At 45.1% G+C, this 20,421-nt stretch overlaps 1 protein-coding gene across 2 annotated transcripts in view; it reads right to left on the bottom strand.

The window, feature by feature from the left end:
- Nucleotides 1-3,556: 3,556 nt before the first annotated feature.
- The window catches only part of MTURN (maturin, neural progenitor differentiation regulator homolog), a 28,343-nt gene continuing 11,478 nt past the window's right edge, over nucleotides 3,557-20,421 (bottom strand). The window contains exon 3 of one of the 2 annotated variants that reach the window (XM_004418868.3): nucleotides 3,557-8,897. In XM_004418868.3, the coding sequence (XP_004418925.1) occupies nucleotides 8,787-8,897 (111 nt within the window). In that variant the 3' untranslated portion in view covers nucleotides 3,557-8,786. Of the gene's footprint in view, nucleotides 8,898-10,195; nucleotides 16,804-20,421 lie in introns of those variants that run through there. The other variant, XM_087429151.1, reaches the window with a different exon arrangement.

Raw genomic sequence — 20,421 nt, 5'->3', positions numbered from 1 at the left:
CCAACCTGATCATGGGCAAGGTAAGGAGCTGATGAAACATGTTCTTCAGTCCATCCTGTGCGCAGGCAACTACGTGCACTGCATGGAGTTTAAGGGTAGGGCCGGGCAAAAAGAACCAGAGATTTCATTAAGAAGTAAGACCAACCCTGACGACACTATTCAGAGAAAAGTAGTTAAGAGGGCTCTGAAGCCAAACTGCCTTGGTTTGAATCCCAGTCCCAGGACTTACTAGCTGTGTGATCTTATGGAAGGTACTTAATTTTTCTGCTCCTCAGTTTCCTCATCTGTAAAAGGGGGATATCAATCATAACACGTACCTTATGTTGGGAGGATTTGAGGAGTTACAAGGAGCTTTAGTATAGGCCCTGGTACTTAGGAAGGGCTTTATAAAGGTTTGTTATAATAAACTTTGTATGTAATAGCATACTGAAGTTGGGTATATTCACTCAGCACCGTTTGCTTCACAACACGACGACTGAAAAGTCATCAGGTTGTTCCATACTCACAAAGAATACAGCCAACACTGGGGAGCAGGGTAACCTTGGACCTTGTCCACACCCACAGGATCAAAAACCATCATTCTGAATCCTGATGGCAGCAGTGAGACTGCTGTCAGGCTGCCGAGTGTTGGGGTGTTTTTCAGGGGCGTCTGGGCTTCCGTTGTGCTAGTGACGTGTCCCTTTTCAGTGAGTGGGTCCCAAGCCCTGCCAATCACCCAGCGAAGGACAACTGTCAACACTGTTTGACTGTGGTGTGGGTTAGGACTAACTCAGCAGACAGGAACAATAAAAACCCTGAACAGAAGGGGCAATGAGAGAGACAGGAACAGAGGCCGTCCTGTTCCTTGTTCGGCTAAAAGGAAACCCTGGGGCAACTCTGGGCGCTGCTAGGAACTCCCAAGCTGCCTCTGGTTTTGGATTTGGCCTCCAGTGGTCTGTGAAGCCTGTGGCCATCACTGCCTGTTGCTGCTTCATCTTGTGCTCCGGAGCCCCCAGGAGAGTTGACCAGTTCTTATGGGCTCCCAACTACCTCAATTCTGGCCAGATCTCCTACAGACGTTCAAATCCTACTCCCCCCCCCAACCCCGATCTGTGCGGGCCTCAGGGAGCTGGATTTGGGTTCTGAGTAGAGACCTGTGGTCCCAGCCCTGCCCACAGCACCCTGAAGTTTGGTGGGATGTCGTCCAGTTTAGCAAAGCCTGCTGGCTAATAATCAGAAAGGCTGAGGCCGCCTCAGAAACGAGCAGCCTTTCAATTTGATCAAAGCAAAATGGAATGTGCCATCCGTCTCATCTTTGGCGTTTCCCCAGCCCCTCTCAGAGCGAGCTAAGTGCCAGGCTTCATCGATCGGTCCATAAGTCATGTTTACTGAGCTCCGTGTGTAGATACAGGGCTGTGGCAGCTGTAGGGAAAGACAGAGGAGAAGGGGGAAAAAAACCTCAAGTCAAAAGTTAGGGTTCATGCATAAAGCAAAAGCCTCCGCACCTTCCTCTCCTGGTCACTCCTCTCCCAAAGGCTCTACAAGGAAACGGGCACTGCAACTAGCCAGAACCAGAAAGCCCTTTCTTTATACGGTGCTGACCTCTAGAGGCTGCCAATTAAAAAGCATCCCAAAGGACCAACAATTTTACTGCTGGTTTTTACATCCCGTGTTGTTGTCATATTTTCTTAGAAAATATCTCTGTCCCTTTAAATGTTACCTAATAGGAAATGCCTACCTTATCCTTTGGCTGCCTAATTACAGTTTGCCCGGATTTTTCTAAATGTCATTGTTTTCTGCTCCAAAAAAGGAAAAAGGTGGGTCAGAGATAGGGAAAGTATTTCAAAGCTATTTGCCTACTACAGAACTAAGAGGAAAAGTACAGCGCCAGCTATTTCAGGATGCATTTCTTGAGATTCCAAAGTACCAGATGGCCAGGCTTGTCAAGGGAGAAAGGAATGTTTTGCTCACCCCAATTCAGCAGACAGCGGGCAAAACGATCTGCCAGACCCTCCCGCACACAGGCAGCGAGCCGGCTTGCTCCAGCCCTGGTGCAGGGTCCAGACACCGCGAAGAGGGGCAGTTTGCTTACTTCGTTTTACTTCAACCCATTCATGTCCACAATGAACATGAGGGACAATGGGTATCCCACCTGGCCCGACTTTACTACGCAAATGAGACTTATTTCTAAAGGAAATGAGACTGTTCATTACATCCCTAAGCAAAACACCCCAAATCTTCCTATTCTGTTGTAGCTTTTTGTTCCATGTGATTGATCACAAAGAGAAGCGAAGTGTAGGAAGGCAGGGGAAAGTATTCAGAGATGTCAGCCTTTGCGCTAATATACACCTGCTATTTTGGCTGGGCTCTTTATTTCTAAAAGGGATCCTAGGAAGATGGGTTCAAAGTCAGAGAAATAGTTTTGCCAATATTGGTCACCCAGCCCTGGTTTCCTGAGACAATATTTTCCTTATAAACTTTGCTTCCCACTAGCCAAGATTCGTCCCCACAATGCTAGCGCCTGGAGGGAACTAGGAAATGAGTCCACACTCTTATTTTTACAGATGAGGGAACAACGATGGGGGCCGAGGGAAAGGTGACACGCCCACGGTCACACAGCTGGTCAGGGAGGAGACTGGGCTGGAAACTTTTCCCCAGCTGACTCAGAATGATTCACTACAAAGGGGAAATGTGGCTCTTTCTACCACCAGTCCCTGCACTCAGACAAAGAAGGCAATCTGCATTTTAAAATGTCTACCTGTGAGAGTGATCAGATAACAGTAATGAAGGAATTCTCCCTCCACAAAGGCTGTGTGCGTGTATGTGTTGGGGGGGAGGGGGGCAGATATGCTCCCACCATGCTAAGGTCAGAATCTTAGACGGGGTGAGGTCTGGAATGCTTGCACACAGATCACCACTCATTGCAATCTCTGACAACAGCCATGTTGAAAACAAAGAACCACAAATTAAGTTATTTGCAATATACACACAATCACACAACGTGTTTTGCTTGTGTGCCTATTGAGGCAATCTCCAATCTAAATCAATAATCTATGGAGACTTACTCATTTAGCGAAAGAAACTTCCTCTTAACCCAATAATGGGACTTACCACCAACTTCCAGATTTATTCCTTAAATGCCATTGTTTGTGAATAACAATAACTGGGAAGAAAGTAGTGAGGAAACGGTGTCACGTCATCACAGAATGACCAGAGATTTCTCATTGGTGCCACAAAAGATTCGTAACGACGACAAAAAAAATAGGGTCCTTGCATACAAACCTAAAGTACTAGTTCGAAGGAAGAGTGGAAAATTACTAAATACCAGCTGCAGCATCAGGATATTTTAATGTCTCAAAATGCATCAATTATTAACATTTGAATCATATCAGTGGTTCATGTTAATGCCCTCCTCCCCTCTCCCCGCAGCATCCCAACCATCTCCCTTACTGGGCCCCAACAACGCAACCACAAAGCCAGCTGATGGTCCTTATTCCTTGTGCCTCGTTTATATCACATTAGGTATCTTTTAGGACCAGACATGGTGGAGCGAGTAAAAAAGAGGCAAACATCACCAGAGTTTCGAAGGCTCTTTAATAGCAAGCGTATGGTAATTACATCGTTAGATGAGATCCTCACTCTCAGGGGAGGGAGGAAGGACCAGATGTGGACAGGGTTCAATTGAGGATTTACACCGCTTGAAGCATCATCTACCGAACAGCAACAATTTTTGGCAACCCATTTCACAGTTTTGTAATTTACAAGAGATTTCTTTGAAAGGAAACATAAAGGCAAAGAAAGCATACACACTTGCATGAAACATTCCTTGCCTAAAAAGAAAACCCAAAACTGTTCTTTGCTTTTGCTTCTCGTGTAGATGGCTAAAATTTGCTCTCATACACAAATAAGACTGGTTCACAGATAGTTTCAAGTTTTTAACCATTTACTTTCTCCTCTAAAAAGCTGACACTTGTACAGAGTACCGCTCTGTATCTTTACCTGTCTTGCCATCAGAAGGTACTTAAAGTAAAAAATGAATCTTAACAAAAACAAAAGAAAAACCTTGGAAAGGCCATTTTACAAAGAACAGACTGTCAGCTTTCTTTGTTTTACCACATAACTTGAATACAGTTCTCAGCAAATTAAATGTTTACTTTTATGTGGCCTGGTGCACGTTTTTAACTTCTTGTGCCTATTCAGCCTTACACTGCTTTAAATGGGGTTTCTAACATGAAATGCTCAGAGGTCCTCTCTTTTTGTAATCCAAATTTAAACAAAAATATCAAAGACAACATATTATTTAACAATTTGCCCAATGAACATGAGCTATAGATATTTAACCATGGACACCACGTTGCCATGGACACCAGAGGCTACTGGCATTCTGGCAAGTTTCAGAATTATTCTGTATAAAATCTAAAAGACTTCAGTCTTTCATGTCACACCTGGTATCACAAAACCAAGATAACCGATTGGGTCTTTATGAAAGAGGATTAGTTTTGAATTCAAAAGAATTTTAGGATTCTCTGGAAATCTGAAGACTAAGTAATCAGCAATGGCATCTCTTTGGACACTCACTAGAGGGGAAGAGGGATCTGTGATCCACTTGAGTTTTAATTGTGCTCTTTCTACCACCCTGAAGCTCGGTGGAGTCGGGAAGCTCTGGCCTGTGGGGGCATTCCTGACCCATGGCCTCCTCCGCAGCTGACAGCAAGATCAAGTTTGGTTCACGTTCTGCCTGCCAGGTGTTACTTTGGCAAGACAAGCTTCTCTGGCTGGCAGCTGGTTTATCGAGGAAAAGAGCCCCACCAGATTTGCAGGACACTCATTTTCTCCTTGGCTGGGGTGCATTTTAAAGCCACAAAGCCATTCCTATCACAGGCCTTGCCTCTCAACATGCAGGCAGTCCCTTTGAGGAAAGCAGGCTCCTACCTAGTAAGACAGCCATGAAAACAGTTTTCCTGTACCTTATATGGTAACTGCCTCCTGGATTTTTTTTTTTTTTTTTAAAGAATCAAACCCTACGTCTCCCATTCTCCCTTACTCATCTTCTCCCACCCCAGATTAAGTCCTGCCTACTCCTAACTGCCTCTCACACCACGTGAAATCAGATTTGTTCATACCCCTTTCCCACCTTGTGAATTTTAATATGCAAGGCAGGTTCCTAAAATACAATCTCTGATGCTGCTCTGGTATCACAGCTCCCCTAGCTCCATACACTTTGTGCTCTTATGAAACAGAAACAATATTCAGAGACGTAACTGTGCTAGAGACAGGTTTCTGCTTATATTTGAAAAATGACAGTCACTATGCGAGGAGAGAGGTTTTCACTTAAGTACACTGGAAACCTAATTCTGGTACCAGGACCGAGGGGAATTCCTAAATGAGAGACTTTCCGTTTTCTAGTCATGGAAAAAAAAAAGAACTACACGCTGCCATGAGCCAGGGATACTTGAATGGACACCTCAGTATAACTGAGTCCAGGGTGGCAGCAGGCCTTGTGTGGGGTCTCGCCTCCCTCCTGGCTCCATAACTCATTCTCCGATTCCCTGAAGTCTGCTCAGTATGATTATCAGGCAGAGGAAGTAACTAGGTAGCCATGAGAAAAATGTCTCTGTGATTCACTCAAACCCAGGATCAAGGTTTTGTAACATTATCATAGGCCTGATTTTACAGCGGGCCCACAGTGATCAACCAGCAATCAATCATTCCCCCTTTCACACACCTAGACACACACACACACACACACACACACACACACACTCACTCCATTACTTCTCTTTCTCTCTGTTGGATGACACGGCAAAAAGTAAAAGAATGTGTCTTGCACTCTCTTCCAGCTCTTCATGCAAACCTCCCCCTCTCAGTTAAGTTAAACTTATTCCGTTTCCAAAGCCCCAGACTGTCAGGGCACAAAGAGAAGCTATGTCTCCCACAGGCAGAGCATGCACAACTGGCACAAGTAGGTTTTCTCTATCTGCTGGGGCCTTACTTTACCCTCTCATCTAAGGACGAGAATTTCATCAGCCCCTCGGGATCAGGCCCCAGGGGGTCTGGACACTCAGAGACCAACAGAAACATGTTCTAAGGCAGTGCCGGGGCTAGGATCCCAAGGACAGCAGGATTCAAAATGTATTTCCTTCTCATTTCCCGAACAGTTTCCTTGACTGCTGCTCTTCACACACACACACACCATAAGGCAGTCATGGAAGGATAGTGGCTAAGCAGGGAGGGCAAACACCCCTTATTTCAGGCTAGTTAAGTGGCCTGCCCAAGATCACGCCGTCGCTGGCAGTCAGGACTAGAACTCAGGTCTCTCTCAACTCCTGGGCCAGCGCTCCTCCCACTGTGCCATGCTGCCCCCTGGTAAGTGTGTTATATGCTTGTGCAACTCAGGAACTTGTGCAGCCAGGGAACCACTTCCCTATCAAAAACCAGAGGCTGCCTGACTCCCTGACCCACCAGGGGAAGCTCTGCACAGTGAGAGCTCTAACGCCATGCACAACCCAAACAGAATCCACAGTGCAGGGAGAGTGCGTGCGTGTGCGAGCGAGCACTGGCGGGGGGCACACAACCAGAGTAAAAGAAGTTTTACAGGAAACAATGCGATTGGCTAACACCTTTGGGGGGTTTGCCATGAAAATAAGTAACATACTCCATGTGGTCCTTACTCCTAGGGTGGAAAAAAGACCAGATTTCTCCTCAGCCTGCTGAACGGCTGAGTCTAGCACAGCTCAATTTTTACAAACAGAGAACATTAACATAATAATACCAAAATGTATTTGATCAAAGTCGCAACACTTTTTTGATAAAATACATTTTATATTAATGTCTATTCCATTTTCAAACACATGTAAATTTAGATTTTAAGCCTCTACATATGAAATTCCAGTTTACCTTCGAATAGAGCAAGCTAGTAAAGCTTCCTCATTTCAGTTGCTGAAGTCACTCTTGCAGCCTATTGTGTTAACACAGAGGTTCCCCCAAACCTGGGCCATACCTTCAGGAGAAGGGACAGCTCACAGTCAGCTTTGCTCAGGGACTGCACCTCTCAGAACAGGGCCAGGGAGCAAAGCACGGAGCATGTCACCCCACGGGGTGAAACACCAAGGGTTGCTGTGTTAACAGCCTAGTCAGAGGGAAATTCATTTTACTTGAAATTAACCTTTAATATGTTTTTCCAAGAAAAGAAAAAAAAAAAGTGGGTCCTGAAGCCAGGATGGAAACCACTCTATCACTTTACCCAATGACTCGACACTGTAGTACACTGTTCTACCAAGAGCAGCCGCGCTCCTCACAGCACCAATCAAACAGAAAAGGTTTCGAGAATCAGGTTTACACCGACACGCCTGGAAGATGTACAAGACTCTGAGGAGCTCTGTGGCCTCCACTGTGGTTGCTTTTTTTCAAATCCAAAACTTTGACAACCTAACAGGCACATGCGTGCATAGTACAAACATTCCCACCCCAGATGCTACGTTTAGTTAAGTGTTGTAAAAGAGACACTCTGCATCCTAAGTTATTAGAACCAGAGATGCGGAAGGGTCCAAGAAAGTGAATGTTTTCAATAATTCCATGTTAGCGTTATGGGGATTTCCCTCATAAGTATTTGTTGGCTAAATGACGACAGCAGTGTTTCCAGTTATTATAGCAGTTGTTTCTGTGAGTTGTCTGAGTATTTTGATCATTAAAACTTCCTCTTCGAACCAAGCTAACCCACGATTAAAAGATTCCCACGTTCGTGTCGCTTTAAAAATTCACTGTAATTAGGTTCCTTGAAACACCTGATTACAATTTTTCAATAAATTATACAGTGGAATCCTTTTCTTGTTTTGTAAAAGATAAAAAGATTAAGAAAGTAAAGAAGGATTCCATCATATTTTTAAAAAATTTGTCCTGGTGTATTTTCCTATTAAATCTATCTATGGCTTCAACGTGTAAGGGGCACTTGGATTCTGGATGTTTTCATGATTTAACAAGTTGCCATCTCATGACAAAGAGAGAAGGTAAATGTTTCATTTCATATGTGGGACGGTTTATAAACATTTTAAAGAAATCAGTAATTTAGGTCTTTCACCCCATTTATATTTTCCACTATTAGACTTTAAAAGTGGCTTTGGAATTAGCATGTTTGAAAATAATTGAACATGCAAGCAAGGTTTAAACCTAACCATGAACTGGTTGCTACATATCCAGGTAACTCAGTAATGGCAGAACACTTAAACAAAGGCCTCTCTTTGCCTCTCTTACGCTCTTCATCCAAAGCTAAGTGATTATCCCTTTCTGCCTTTGTATTTGCACTTGTGAAGCTGAATGACTAGATATTAAAACTCATGCTTTATAAGCAAACCTTTCACTTACGGACACTTTTAAAGGTACATAGAAAGTGCAGACTGCATTTCTTCTCTGCCATGCTTCCCCTCAATAATGTCACCTGTGAGGACTCAAAACATATCCTTCATACATTCAGAGTTCTCTACATTCAAGTCAGCGAATGTTAATTCTCTAACATAAACTCAACAGAGAACGGCCAGCCACAAAATGGACTCTAAATTCAAAATGGCAAAGGCTACCGAGACAACTCCATAGAAACCCACTGAAACGGGAGTAAGATTCAGGTCACTTCTGAGCAAAGCTCATCCCAGATATTTTGTGGTCATTAAAAACGTATTTCATTTTAATTTGAGTGCTGGGAGTCAGACGTCCTGTTTCGAAGTGCTAACGCAAAATGCTAACCCAGGAGCATGCGACCCCACCTCAGGTACCACGGGGCTCACACTCCTTCTCAGGCGGGAGCCCTGGGAAGTTTACTGCTGACTGACCCCCATCTGGGGGTGGTCCGCCTCTGGCTCCTCCTCTTCCACGTCTGCACTGTACTCTTCAAATGCATCATCATCGGTATCCGGAAGCCCCAGTAACTAAAGGGGAGAGAAGAGAAGCAGGTGTGAGTGCCAAATGGCCTAGGGGCAGGAAGACCACCAAAGGCATCTGATCCAAATTCAACAGCACTTAACAGGACTTCGCATAGCAGCCCCGGATATCCCACGGGAGTCAACCACACCTACAATTATGTTTATAAACTTATTAGATGGAAATGTTAATCCTTCAACGGATTGGTGCCCAAAGGGCTAGGTTTTATTGGGGAGCCTGGAGATTCTCTACTTTTAAGTATCAAAACATGGCACCACACACAACCTATGTGCAAAGATAAAATATCTATGCACACACACACACCTGGCGATGTCAGCAACGGTACAACCATCAGTGCCGACTGTCCCATCGAGATGTCAAAAATCTACTTCCTCATTATTTTCTCCCCTAAAAACACATGATGCTATTATTTATAACACATATACAAAGATGTGGAAACTACTAAAATGTTCAACAAAATGGTTAAATAAATTACGGTGCATCTATAAGATGGAATCATATATCTACTTAAAACAGTATTTATGAACAATTGAATTATATTAAAAATATGCTTGGGGTCGGTCTGGTGGTGCAGTGGTTAAGTTCGCGCACTCTGCTTTGGTGGCCCAGGATTTGCAGGTTCGGATCCTGGGCGCAGACCTGCATACTGCTTATCAAGCCATGCTGTGGCGGCGTCCCATATAAAGTAGAGGAAGCTGGGCATGGGCTTCCTCAGGGCCCAGGGCCAGTCTTCCTCAGCAAAAAGAGGAGGATTGGCAACAGATGTTAGCACAAGGCTAACCTTCCTCACCAAAAAAAAAAAAAAAAAAAAAAAAAGCTCATAAGTGTAAAAAGAACATGATAAAAATTGCATTTTCATTATGATACAGACTTTCTTAAAACTTATATACATGCATAGAAAAAAAGACTTCAGTGAAATAGATCCAAATTTTCACAGTATACTTGTAGATAGTGGGATTATGTGCCATTTGCCAGGCCTGATCAATACGAACCAAAAGCTCTAGTGGTGGCAGGAAGCCACGGCCTGGGGCGCTCCTGGGCCTTGCTTGTGATGGCGGGGCTTCCATCCCACAGCTCCCCCACGAGATTTACAGTCTGCACGGGGCCAAAGCACTTTCTCACATGGTGGCCCCCTGATTAATCACTTTCAGGCAACCTCATCGACCAGCCCTATGATCCAAACACTAACTGCATTAAGACACCAAAACAAGATGGACCATTCTGTTTACATTGCACTGCCTCCCCTGTGCCCTGCCCCCACCATCCCTTCTTCCCACTCCCTCCCAAATGCTTAAATGAGGAAAGGACAAGCAGAGTCCTGATCAAAATAACGCCTTTACTCTGAAGTTCTCGAACCCCCATTCTTGTAGGTCTCACGGAGCCCTGTGAACACGCTCAGGACAAAATCACCTGCCAGGCACTATTAGTCATATCATGCATGTGGCCTGCCAAGGTGGACAGAGCCAATTGCAGGCATGCGCTTTCCCCTTAGAGCTGAGTGCTGCCGCTGTCTCCAAGAGACGCTGCTGACCTGGAGCGGTGGAGCAGGAGGAGTGCATCTCAGTTTGCCCAGACAGTTTGTACTAACCTGTGTGCATGGGAGAAGGGAGAAGCCCCTTTCTCCTACTACTGCCTCCCTTCCATATCTTAGCAGACAGAATAAAAGATCAAGTTTGCCTCTAAAGAGAGAGAAAAGGCATTTTCACAAAACATGATGCCATGTTTTGATACTTAAAGTAGAAAATCTCCAGGCTCCCCAATATTTCATTGGTTACAATGAACAATGACTCATATTTTGGTGTTCAATTTTTTTTTTTGTGAGGAAGATCAGCCCTGAGCTAACATCCATGCCAATCCTCCTCTTTTTGCTAAGGAAGACTAGCGCTGAGCTAACATCTGTGCCCATCTTCCTCCACTTTATGTGGGATGTCGCCTCAGCATGGCCCAACAAGCGGTGCGTTGGTGCACACCCGGGATCTGAACCCGGGCCGCCAGCAGCAGGGTGCATGCACTTAACCGCCATGCCACGGGGCAGGCCCCTGGTGTTCAATTTTTATTTGAAGAGCTGCTTGATGACACAGCAAGGTGAAAAGTGTCAAATGAGTGGTAATATTTAAATAGGTGATAAAATATAAATATTGTTGCCACTACGAAGAACTCCAGAATCAACTAAATGCCAAAAGAAGATGCATTAATTCAACAATAAATGTAACTCCTCATTGCACTGAAGGGATACCTAAGAGAGGAATGGCCAATGGGTTGCCCCTCACTTAACAAATCGGACTGGTAGTGGCTGCCTAGAGCCCTGGGTTCAGGAGGATTCTGAGGCTCAGAAGGAAAGACCATGGTTAATTCGCAACGGCTGTCATGGGTAAAGAGAGCACAGTTGAGGTATATATCTACATATTTGCCATCTTGTCCTAGAAGGACGTGCCATTGGTTGTTCCTCATAATACACTTAGGTAATTCACATGGACCCAAACCACAGGTACCCCTCAACACCCTCTCTCTCCTGGACCTAGCGTGGCTTGTAGATGGGGATCCAACAAGCCAAGCATGAAACCAGGCTTCCCCTCTCTCCTCTTCCTGGCTTCCTACCTCACTTCGATGTGAATCCAAAGCACGTAGTTATAGATCTAGAGCATCAGCCACATGGGAGGCCCTTCCCTTTGGCAGGAAGTGTTTGGATGCTATTTCAAGAGCTGATCAGGTCCTGCCCTTACAGAAGGGAGAAAGAAGAGAAGCAGTTCTCAATGGCTTCTGGACTTTTAAGGCATCTCAGCTCAGAGTCTGCAGATTCGTTGAGAGGATGTGTGGAAAAGGCACTGAAACTGGCATCCAGCAGCCAGGGCTCTTGTTGGGCACCTCTGCCAAGCCACTGCCTTTGCTGAACCTCAGCGTCCTCCTCTGTAAAGCGGGAACTGTGACACCTGCTCTATCTCACAGAGAAACTAGGGAGATTAAATGAGAAAGGGAATGTGGCCCTGGGTGGCAAACTGTAAGGCCTTACGTAAATGTATCTAGTTATGTTATGTTATTTTGCTTCTCATTTGAAAGCACAAGCAGTCAGTTATGCAAGGGCAGTTACGGCCGCATCAGTAGACTGCCGCCAGCCCCTGCTTCTCCCTCTCTCCTCTGCTGCACTTGCTTTTGGACCATGTCACCAGTCATTAGTACTGCAGGAAGCAAGAAGATATGAACCTCAACTCTATCTGCCTCCTCATTTGATTCTCAGGACTACACTCAGCATGCCACTGAAGCAACCAATTTCATCGTACTGCAGATTCAATAATAATAGTTAATACTGGTTAAGTTACTATCTGCTAGGCAACGTCTTAAGCAGCTTTACAGATATTAATGCCTTTGGTTTTCATAATGACCCTATGGGGTAGGTACTATTATTATCCCCCGTTTACAGGTAGGACCAAGAGAGGCTGAGTAACTTGCCTGGAGTTACCCAGGAGGTGGCAAAGCCAGGACTCCAACCCAGGCCATCAGACTGCAGACTTCATATGCCTAACCACCAGACCACCCAGGAGATTCCCTCCCAGCTCTCAGTGCTGTTCCCATAGATGGATGCTTCAATATTTTGTACTGGGTATACACCTTTGTAAAAATACAATATGTAATGCTAATGTCTACGCTTATGAGTTACGTACAATTTGGAAGCACGCAGAAGAGGACAGAAAAAGCACAAGAACTAGAATTTGCCTGGAATTCCAAAGGATCTTACACAGATATGTAACAATGCAGCATTCCCACCACTGTCTCCACTCCCATCTATGGTGGGTAAGTCTAAATTTATCTTCTAGATCCAAATTTTTAACAGTCAAGAAGACATATCAGAGACTGGAGTCCAAACAGACTGGTAAGAATCCCAGAGTCCTTGCTTTCACTGTACCCACACATGATTGTAAGGAAAAGGAGACAGGCCAAAAAGTCCTGTCTGGCATATTTAAATTACTCATGATTATTATAATCATTCGTTCCTACTTCAATAAAATTTTCTCAGTTGACTGGAAAGAAAATCTTTATGCTCACTCTGGACAACAGTGTTGGCATTTCCATAGTCTTGCTGTCCACCAAGCTTCCTTTGAATAATCTATGGTCACCCATCCAAACAGGCTTGTACTGGAAACGGAGAGCTGCCAACCCTTGAGAATTAAAGTTCTTCAGACCCCAGGGAGTATTGGTCATCTGTAGGACTGACTCCAGGTGTTTCGGAAAGTGATGTCAACTAGTTGAGGCCATATTCAGTTGGCACTTAGCATCTGCTGTCTCTGAAGGTGGCACTCACTCAGCACAGCGGATGTGTCTTTATAAAAGAAGGGGAGGGGGCGTCTATGCCTTGGAGAGCATGGTCCACCAGCCAAGGCTTTCCTGCTTCTAGTAAGTGCCCTGTGGCTTCAGAGGTCCCTGTAAGCTCCTTCTAGAGGATTCACTGAAGCATCATTTTTCACACTTTAGTGTCTATATGATTCACCCAGGGATCTTCCTAAAATGTAGATTCTGCCTCAGTGGTTCTCAGGTGGGACCTGAGATTCTGCATCCTAGTAAGTTCCAGGTGATGGGGATATGCTGGGCCAGGAACCACACTCTGAGTATTGACATCTAAAGCATTTGGGGAATTTGCCAGTATTTATCTTAATGATCCATGATGCTACTGGTACTAAGAAACCTCTGACAGGATCCTGGTCAGTCTGTCTTCTTGATACTAGGGGAAAAAAGAGGTAGGTGGCAAGATGGAGATAAGACCCAAACGGGCAAGACTAGCAGATGCTCTCTTATGTTTAGGGGCCACGGTACTTCTAAAAAGACAAGGGTTTGAATGTTCATAACATGAGCAAAAAAGAAAGGCCATGATCAACTTAAATTGTCAACTTTCAATGTCTTTTATTAAAACCCACACGTGCGCATAATCTTTTCTTATCAGACTTTCTGACCCACAGGGGCAGCTTCCCACAGGTAGATTCTTCTCTTCATCCAGGCTCTTGACCAGACTAGAAAAGTAGAACCAAGAAGTGACTTTTTCTGGGTCATAAAGAGTTTTCCTGTGGGGTGTAAGCCCTGGCTCTCCAGCTATAAATGGCAGATGAAACTATCCGTCTTGCTCATGCCAGTGAGCTAGAATTACGGGCATTTTTCCAGAAGAAGTGTCTCTGCTTCTCAAGAGAAAAAACATGGGATCACACAGCATCCCCAGGGAGGGGACCAGGGTCAATGAGGGCGAGAAAACGTGGGGACCACGGGCTCCTGCTCCAGGTAGGGCCATCAAAGCAATATCAACCAAAATAGCACACAGATCATCACAGCAACGGATGCCTCATGACCCTAACATCCACGGTGCTGGTGAGAGAGGAAGAGTAGCACTCCAGGAAAATAAAATAAAGTTTTGAGAGAATCTGAAAGGGCAAAGGTAAGGTTTGGTTTTGCAGCTGAACTGGAAATGGTAAGGTCTTTCCTCTTGTGGACTGTTTTTTAACCAGGGGAAAGTCCGTCAGTCGTCACTAAATGAAAGATACAAAACATTGAGGGGAAAAAATAAATGGTACAATCACCATTATTGAGATCCATAACCACTATTTTATGGCCTAGTTCAGTCATGTGACGACCAGGAACTATCACCTGAGGTCCACTTGAGCAAGAAAAATGTAGGACTCCAACAATTCTCCAATTCACATTTATCAAGTCTCTGACGCCATTATTGTTCACACGACACAGATAAACCCACCTGCTCACGGATGGCAGTGATGGCCTGCTGGGCACTGCCACCTGCATACATGTACCACTGGGATCTGACGTGCCAGCACGAAGGAAAAAAACTAGGTACAAGCTAGGAGCCCCTGGAGTGTGCGGAATGTGGGTCACTCTAGGCAGGGAGCTGCACCCACAGAGTACGTGTCTACCCAATCAGCATTTCCTAACAGCAGTTATGAGCCAGACATTGAGAGGACCCTCAGCAGGGTGGCTGGGATCTGACAGTCCTTTGTGTTCTCAGTCTGATTTTGAAGCTCCCCACTAATCCATGGGACAGTGAAACAGGCATGACCCCCATTTTAAAGATGGGGACACTGAGGTTGAATGACCTGCTAGAGGCCACACGGCATACGAGCCAGACAGGCCAGGGCAGGGCTGAGCCACCTCCCCCACCCAGGACATCTGTAAGACGCTGAGCTAAGGGGCCAAGATGGGCCTTCCTCCCTGGCCAGCCCTCCTGCCCCTCTGAGCACATCAAGACTCTGCCATTTCTTCAAGTCCCACCTCCTCAACAAAGCCACTGCCCGGCACTTCGGGCCTCAATGAACCTCCTCACATCTGATATTCTGAGCCCTTCTGACATATTGTAGACAACGGAGCTTTTTAAAAAATCACAACATAGTTTCCGATTATAAATGTTCTCTGTGACACCATAGAAAATATAGAAAATACAGAATAGAAGAAAATAAATATCACTCATAACCCTGTCACCCAGAGGCTCTTTGGTCATATGCCCCTCTAGGGGGATGAGAGCATCCATTCGTCCTCCTGGTAGCACTAGCATCTAACACAGTGAGTTGGATGGATTGAGTACTGAATGGATGTTTGTTATTTTGCCAAAACCAACGCTGATAAACTTTTACTATAATATCCCAACAACACCTCTTTAAGATCCCTGACCTTAGCCAAATGCTTCTGGTAAGCATGCATTGAAACCACTTAGCAAACTGTTTTCCCTCTCCACCAAAAATCTAAGAGTCCTACAAACGGTTTCACTAAGTCCCGCTCACCTCTCAACAGTCTTTTGCCTAGCGTCCTCATCCCGTCCATATCAATGCCAGCATTTTCAGTGCTTATCACGTGTAACGTGCTGTACTAAGTACCCAACAAGAAATGTGTCATCTAATTTTCACGACAACCCTAAGGTAACTATCATCACGTCTCCTAATTTTACAAATGAAGACACTGAGAGACAGAGACGTCAAATAACTTGGCTGAGGTCACACAGCCAGCAAGTGGCAGAGCTGGGCTTTGAATCCAGGTAGCCTGCCCACAGAGCCTGAATGCCTCATCACTGTGGTATCCTGATCCCACATAACTGGGGAGAGACCATAAACAGCACCCTGTAGTACACGCTCACTAATGTCCTCTCAGGAACTGCTTCCTCAAAGACCCAGCAAAGTGGAGTAAGCAGAGCAGAGAACGGAGCTCCTTCGCTTGTTCTGCACGTTTCTAGCAGAGTGTCTGGACCAAAATAAATGTTCTGTCTTGTAACATGGAGTTTCTCTGTACGTTTCTGTGGCTGTCTCTCCTAAGAAAGTCAGCTCCTTGAGGGCAGCAACTGGGCACTAAGCCCTGCTCCTCACTCTCCAAAGCCTTGCTTTGGCAGAGAGCAGACAATCGACACATTTTGTTGAAAATGTGACAGAAGTAGAGGAAAAAGAGGAGGAGTAAGATGGCAAAAAAGAAAAGGAATAACTTTTTTTTTTCTTTTCAAATCCAACAACAGATTTCTCGAGGGGAGTGGACTTGGACTGTGACATTGATTGTTTCAGTTGGGGGAAGGCAAACAAGAGAAAGAGAAAAACAGCACCTGGTCTACAGAGCTGGTACGGCAAAAGACGCAGAGCACTGACATGTGCAGAGCCTTCGGGCAGGACCGCTGAGGAAGGCCAGAGGATGACTCCACTCTCGGCTCACGCATGCAGGAGCGCACAGGCTCCAGCAAAGTTAACTGACTGCTCCACTGATGCCCCCAACGGCAGCAGGCGGCTGTCAACAGACAGGTCCTTATCTTTCTGGAGAGACTGCACAGGGCAGGGGCTGGGGAAGGGCTGGCCAAGGAAGAACAAGGATTCAAAGCCACGGATGAGGCTGCTCTAAGATGAGGGCATATTCTTCCAGTGGTTTCCCCAACTGTAAACAAAAAGCAGCTGTATGAACTGATCAGATTACCACACGTTTTCAGGGAAATGATGTGCTGAAGTCTATCTGCTTGATAACCTTACAGCATTTGGGTATATGCGTTACTTGAACAAATACTTTCAACTACAATAGCAACAAGACCCCTTCTTGCATCTTATTTCTAAAGCCAAAGCTCTTTATATAAAACAAACAGAGCAACAGTGGCAGTGGGAAGAAACACACTCTTTGGTGAAGATGCAGAGGGTAAGAGTTTCCATTGATCTCCAGCAGTCCTCATCCTGGTCTGTACCACCCCCTCTCATCCACCTGGGGCACATTCTGAAGGAGAGAAACCCAAAGCCGGGTGCACTTCACCTTCACTAACCCTGAGAAGGTACCTCCCACCAGCCTCTCCTCAAGAGAGGAGGCCCAGCCAGAAGGCGCCCAGCATGCAAAAACCTCCCCACCAGAAGGGGTGCTCTACTGGGTCAAGGCCTCCTCACCTTGTGAGCATCCTGCCTGCCCACCATGCAAGGCTCTGCTTTAGAAATGAATCCTGAAAGCCCAACAACATTAAATCAAATCTGTGTGTCTCTGTGACACACAGCAGCTTGATATGAAAGACAGTATTCAACTAATCCAACTGCTTTCAGCTATGCATCTCGACTGTTTTGGACTGCATTTGTTTTTCTGTTTATGCATGGCTTTCTGGTTGCTGAAGTACAGCCACATGGTAAAGAAAAACAGCAAAACAAGTTCTGGTGGGAACTCATCTTCTCCAGGTAAGTCAATTCTACGGTACTTTGCTCACCACCAGAGATGATGCCCACGCAAAGAGAACCAGCTGGCAGGTTAATAAAAGGAACCCTTGTGAGGAAACCAGCTGCAATGTGCGTATCATTTGCTAATATTTTTTTTCTGGTTAAGATTTGGGGGAATCTACCTTTTAAAAATTTTGTCTACCTTGGTATCACTACTTGGATGTCAACAGGCATTTCAGACACTGACATGTTCAAAACTGAGCTCCTGATAGCATCATCCCCAAACTTCTCCTCCTGTGGCCTTCCCCACTTCAATAAATGACACCACCACTCCTTTTGTTGCACAGACAAGGAACTCTGGAGTCCTCCTGTCTTCTCTCTTCTTCTCATCCCCCACTTCCGATCCACCAGCAAGCCCAGCTACGTCTACTTTCAAGGCACCTCCAGAATCTGACCCCTTTGTTCCACCTTCACTGTCCCCACGCGGGTCCAAGCCCCACCGCCTCTCGCCTGGATGACAGCAACGGCTTCCTCCTCGCTGGTCTCCCTGCTCCCACCCTCCCCGCACAGCCTATTCTCAGCCCAAAGGCAGAGGGGCCTTTCAAAATGTGAAGTCAGATCCCTCTTGTGCTCAGACTCCTCCAGTGGCTCCCCATCACACCAGAGGAAAAGCCCAGGTCCTCCTGTGACCGGCAAGCCCCTGAAATTCCCAGACTCTCTTGTTCCCCCTGCCCCCTCCACCCACACCAGCCCTCCTTGTCCTCGAATACTGGTGTCCTCCTGCTCCATGGCCTCCGTATCTGCTGTTCTCTCTACCTGGATCTTCCCCTACATCTCCTGGTGGCTCACACCTTACTTCAAGTTTTACTCCAATGTCACCTTCTCAGAGAAGCCTTCCCTGCCCCCCGAGTCAAAGCTTTCAGTACCTCTGACACTTCTTACCCCCTTTCCCTGACTTATTTTTTTTCTCCTTGGCACTCATCACTAACACACTATATGCTGTACTTATTTATCTCGTCTTCCCTGCCACTAAAATGTAAGCTGTTTGATTCAAGTGCTCAGAACAGAGCAGTAATAGTGCCAAGTGCCTCGTGGGTCCTCAGTAAATACATATTTAATGAATGAAAGTGGGATAGGCCAATATTTTTAAGTCAAAAAACTATTTTGAATGAGCCAAACAGGCTTAGATAATTAACAACAAAAAAATGAATTGGCTGGATGGATGATACAAATCAAGACAAGTGACAAAAGCCACTGAAATTCCATTTCTTATAATGGAGAATTAAATGATTGGGACCAACTCTTCTGCAGAGAACTAAAAAAGCTGGATTAAATATGAAAAACGCCTTCTTAAATATATTGAAGAATTAGAACCTAGAGAAGTAAACCTAACATAAAAAGCTGCTTTTGTCCTGAGGGCATTAGCTGACCTAGAAAAAACAGCTAGCAACTTTACTGCATTCTTGGCCTACTCTAAGAGCTAGGGGGATCAAAGTCAAACCCAGGGTCTTCCAAAGGGGCAGACTGTGATAAACCACCCCCATTTTAAGCTGGGACCTCAAAGGCCTACCCCTTTGCTATGGTCTGAATGTCTGTGTCCTCCCCAAATTCGTAAGTTGAAATCCTAACCCTCGAGGTGATAGTATTAGGAGGTGGGGCCTTTGGGAGGTGATTAGGTCTTGAAGGTAGAGCCCTCATAAATGGGACTAGTGCCCTTATAAAAGAGGCGCTAGAGATATCTCTCTCCTTCCACCATGTGAGGTTACAGTGAAAAGATGGCCGTCTGTCTAGGAAGTGGGCCCTCACCCGACACCAAATCTGCTAGCACCCTGATCTTGGACTTCTCAGCTTCCAGAACTGTGAGAAATAAATGTCTGTTGTTTATGAGCCACTCAGTCTATGGTATTTTATTATAGCAGCCTGAACAGACTAAGACTGTTCCCAGGACAAGGACGAACTAGAAGAAACCAGACCTGGCTTGTCACCACCTGGAGAGTCCCAAGAGCCACAAGTCTTAAATTGTTTGAATATGGTCTCAGACTGAGAGAGCCCTCAAGCCCCAGCAGAAGCAAATAAAAATCCTCTCTGGAGGAAGGTACCATCATCTTAGGCCTCAATTTATTCCTATATATAAATTTTCAAATACAATAACCAGCACATAGAGATAATCCAACACACAAAGAAACAAGATACCAGGAGTGAGAAGCAGTTGAAACAAAAGACAACAAAACAGACTTACAAACCTTGAAATATTGGAATATCAGACAGTCTATTACGCAACCAAACCTACTATGTTCAGAGAAATAAGACACAAGCTTGAAAATTTCAGTAGAGAAGTAGATATCATTTTAAAAGATTTGAAAAAGAAATAAATAGATATTCTAGAGCAAATATCACTCACCATGTAGAGTATTTACAGTGGGTGGGGAATTGAACTTGGGGGAAGTGTCATGACATTGGTAATCTGACTTTATCTTCCAATAAAGATAAAGGGAAATAGGTAATCTACAAAATAGGGGCGAGTCTTCATTTTACAAGTTTTTCAGCTAGGATGAAAAGAAACTGTCACATAGCCACAGACATACAGATTTCCTAAATCCTCCGGTGGTGGGTGGGTGGGGAGGGTGAGCCAGCTCTCTACAAGAGAATTTATAAAAAGAGAAAAGAATAGAACCTATATCCAATTTCATCCTTCTCCATACCCACAGATATATGGGTAAAGGGTAACTTGGGTTAAATGGGTAAAGGAGGTAACTCCTTTATATGGTCTTCTGGAAATTCCCCAAATATAGGCCTGCCTATTATAAGAGAACCTCCCAAGCACCTCCAAGTATTCTGGTTTTAGATCTGCTGGACGAGAACAGGAATA

Source organism: Ceratotherium simum, chromosome 1, assembly GCF_057802395.1.
Source record: "Ceratotherium simum simum isolate JZ-2026a chromosome 1, ASM5780239v1, whole genome shotgun sequence".
NCBI lineage: Eukaryota > Metazoa > Chordata > Mammalia > Perissodactyla > Rhinocerotidae > Ceratotherium > Ceratotherium simum.
This window is presented reverse-complemented; position numbering and strand designations above follow the sequence as displayed.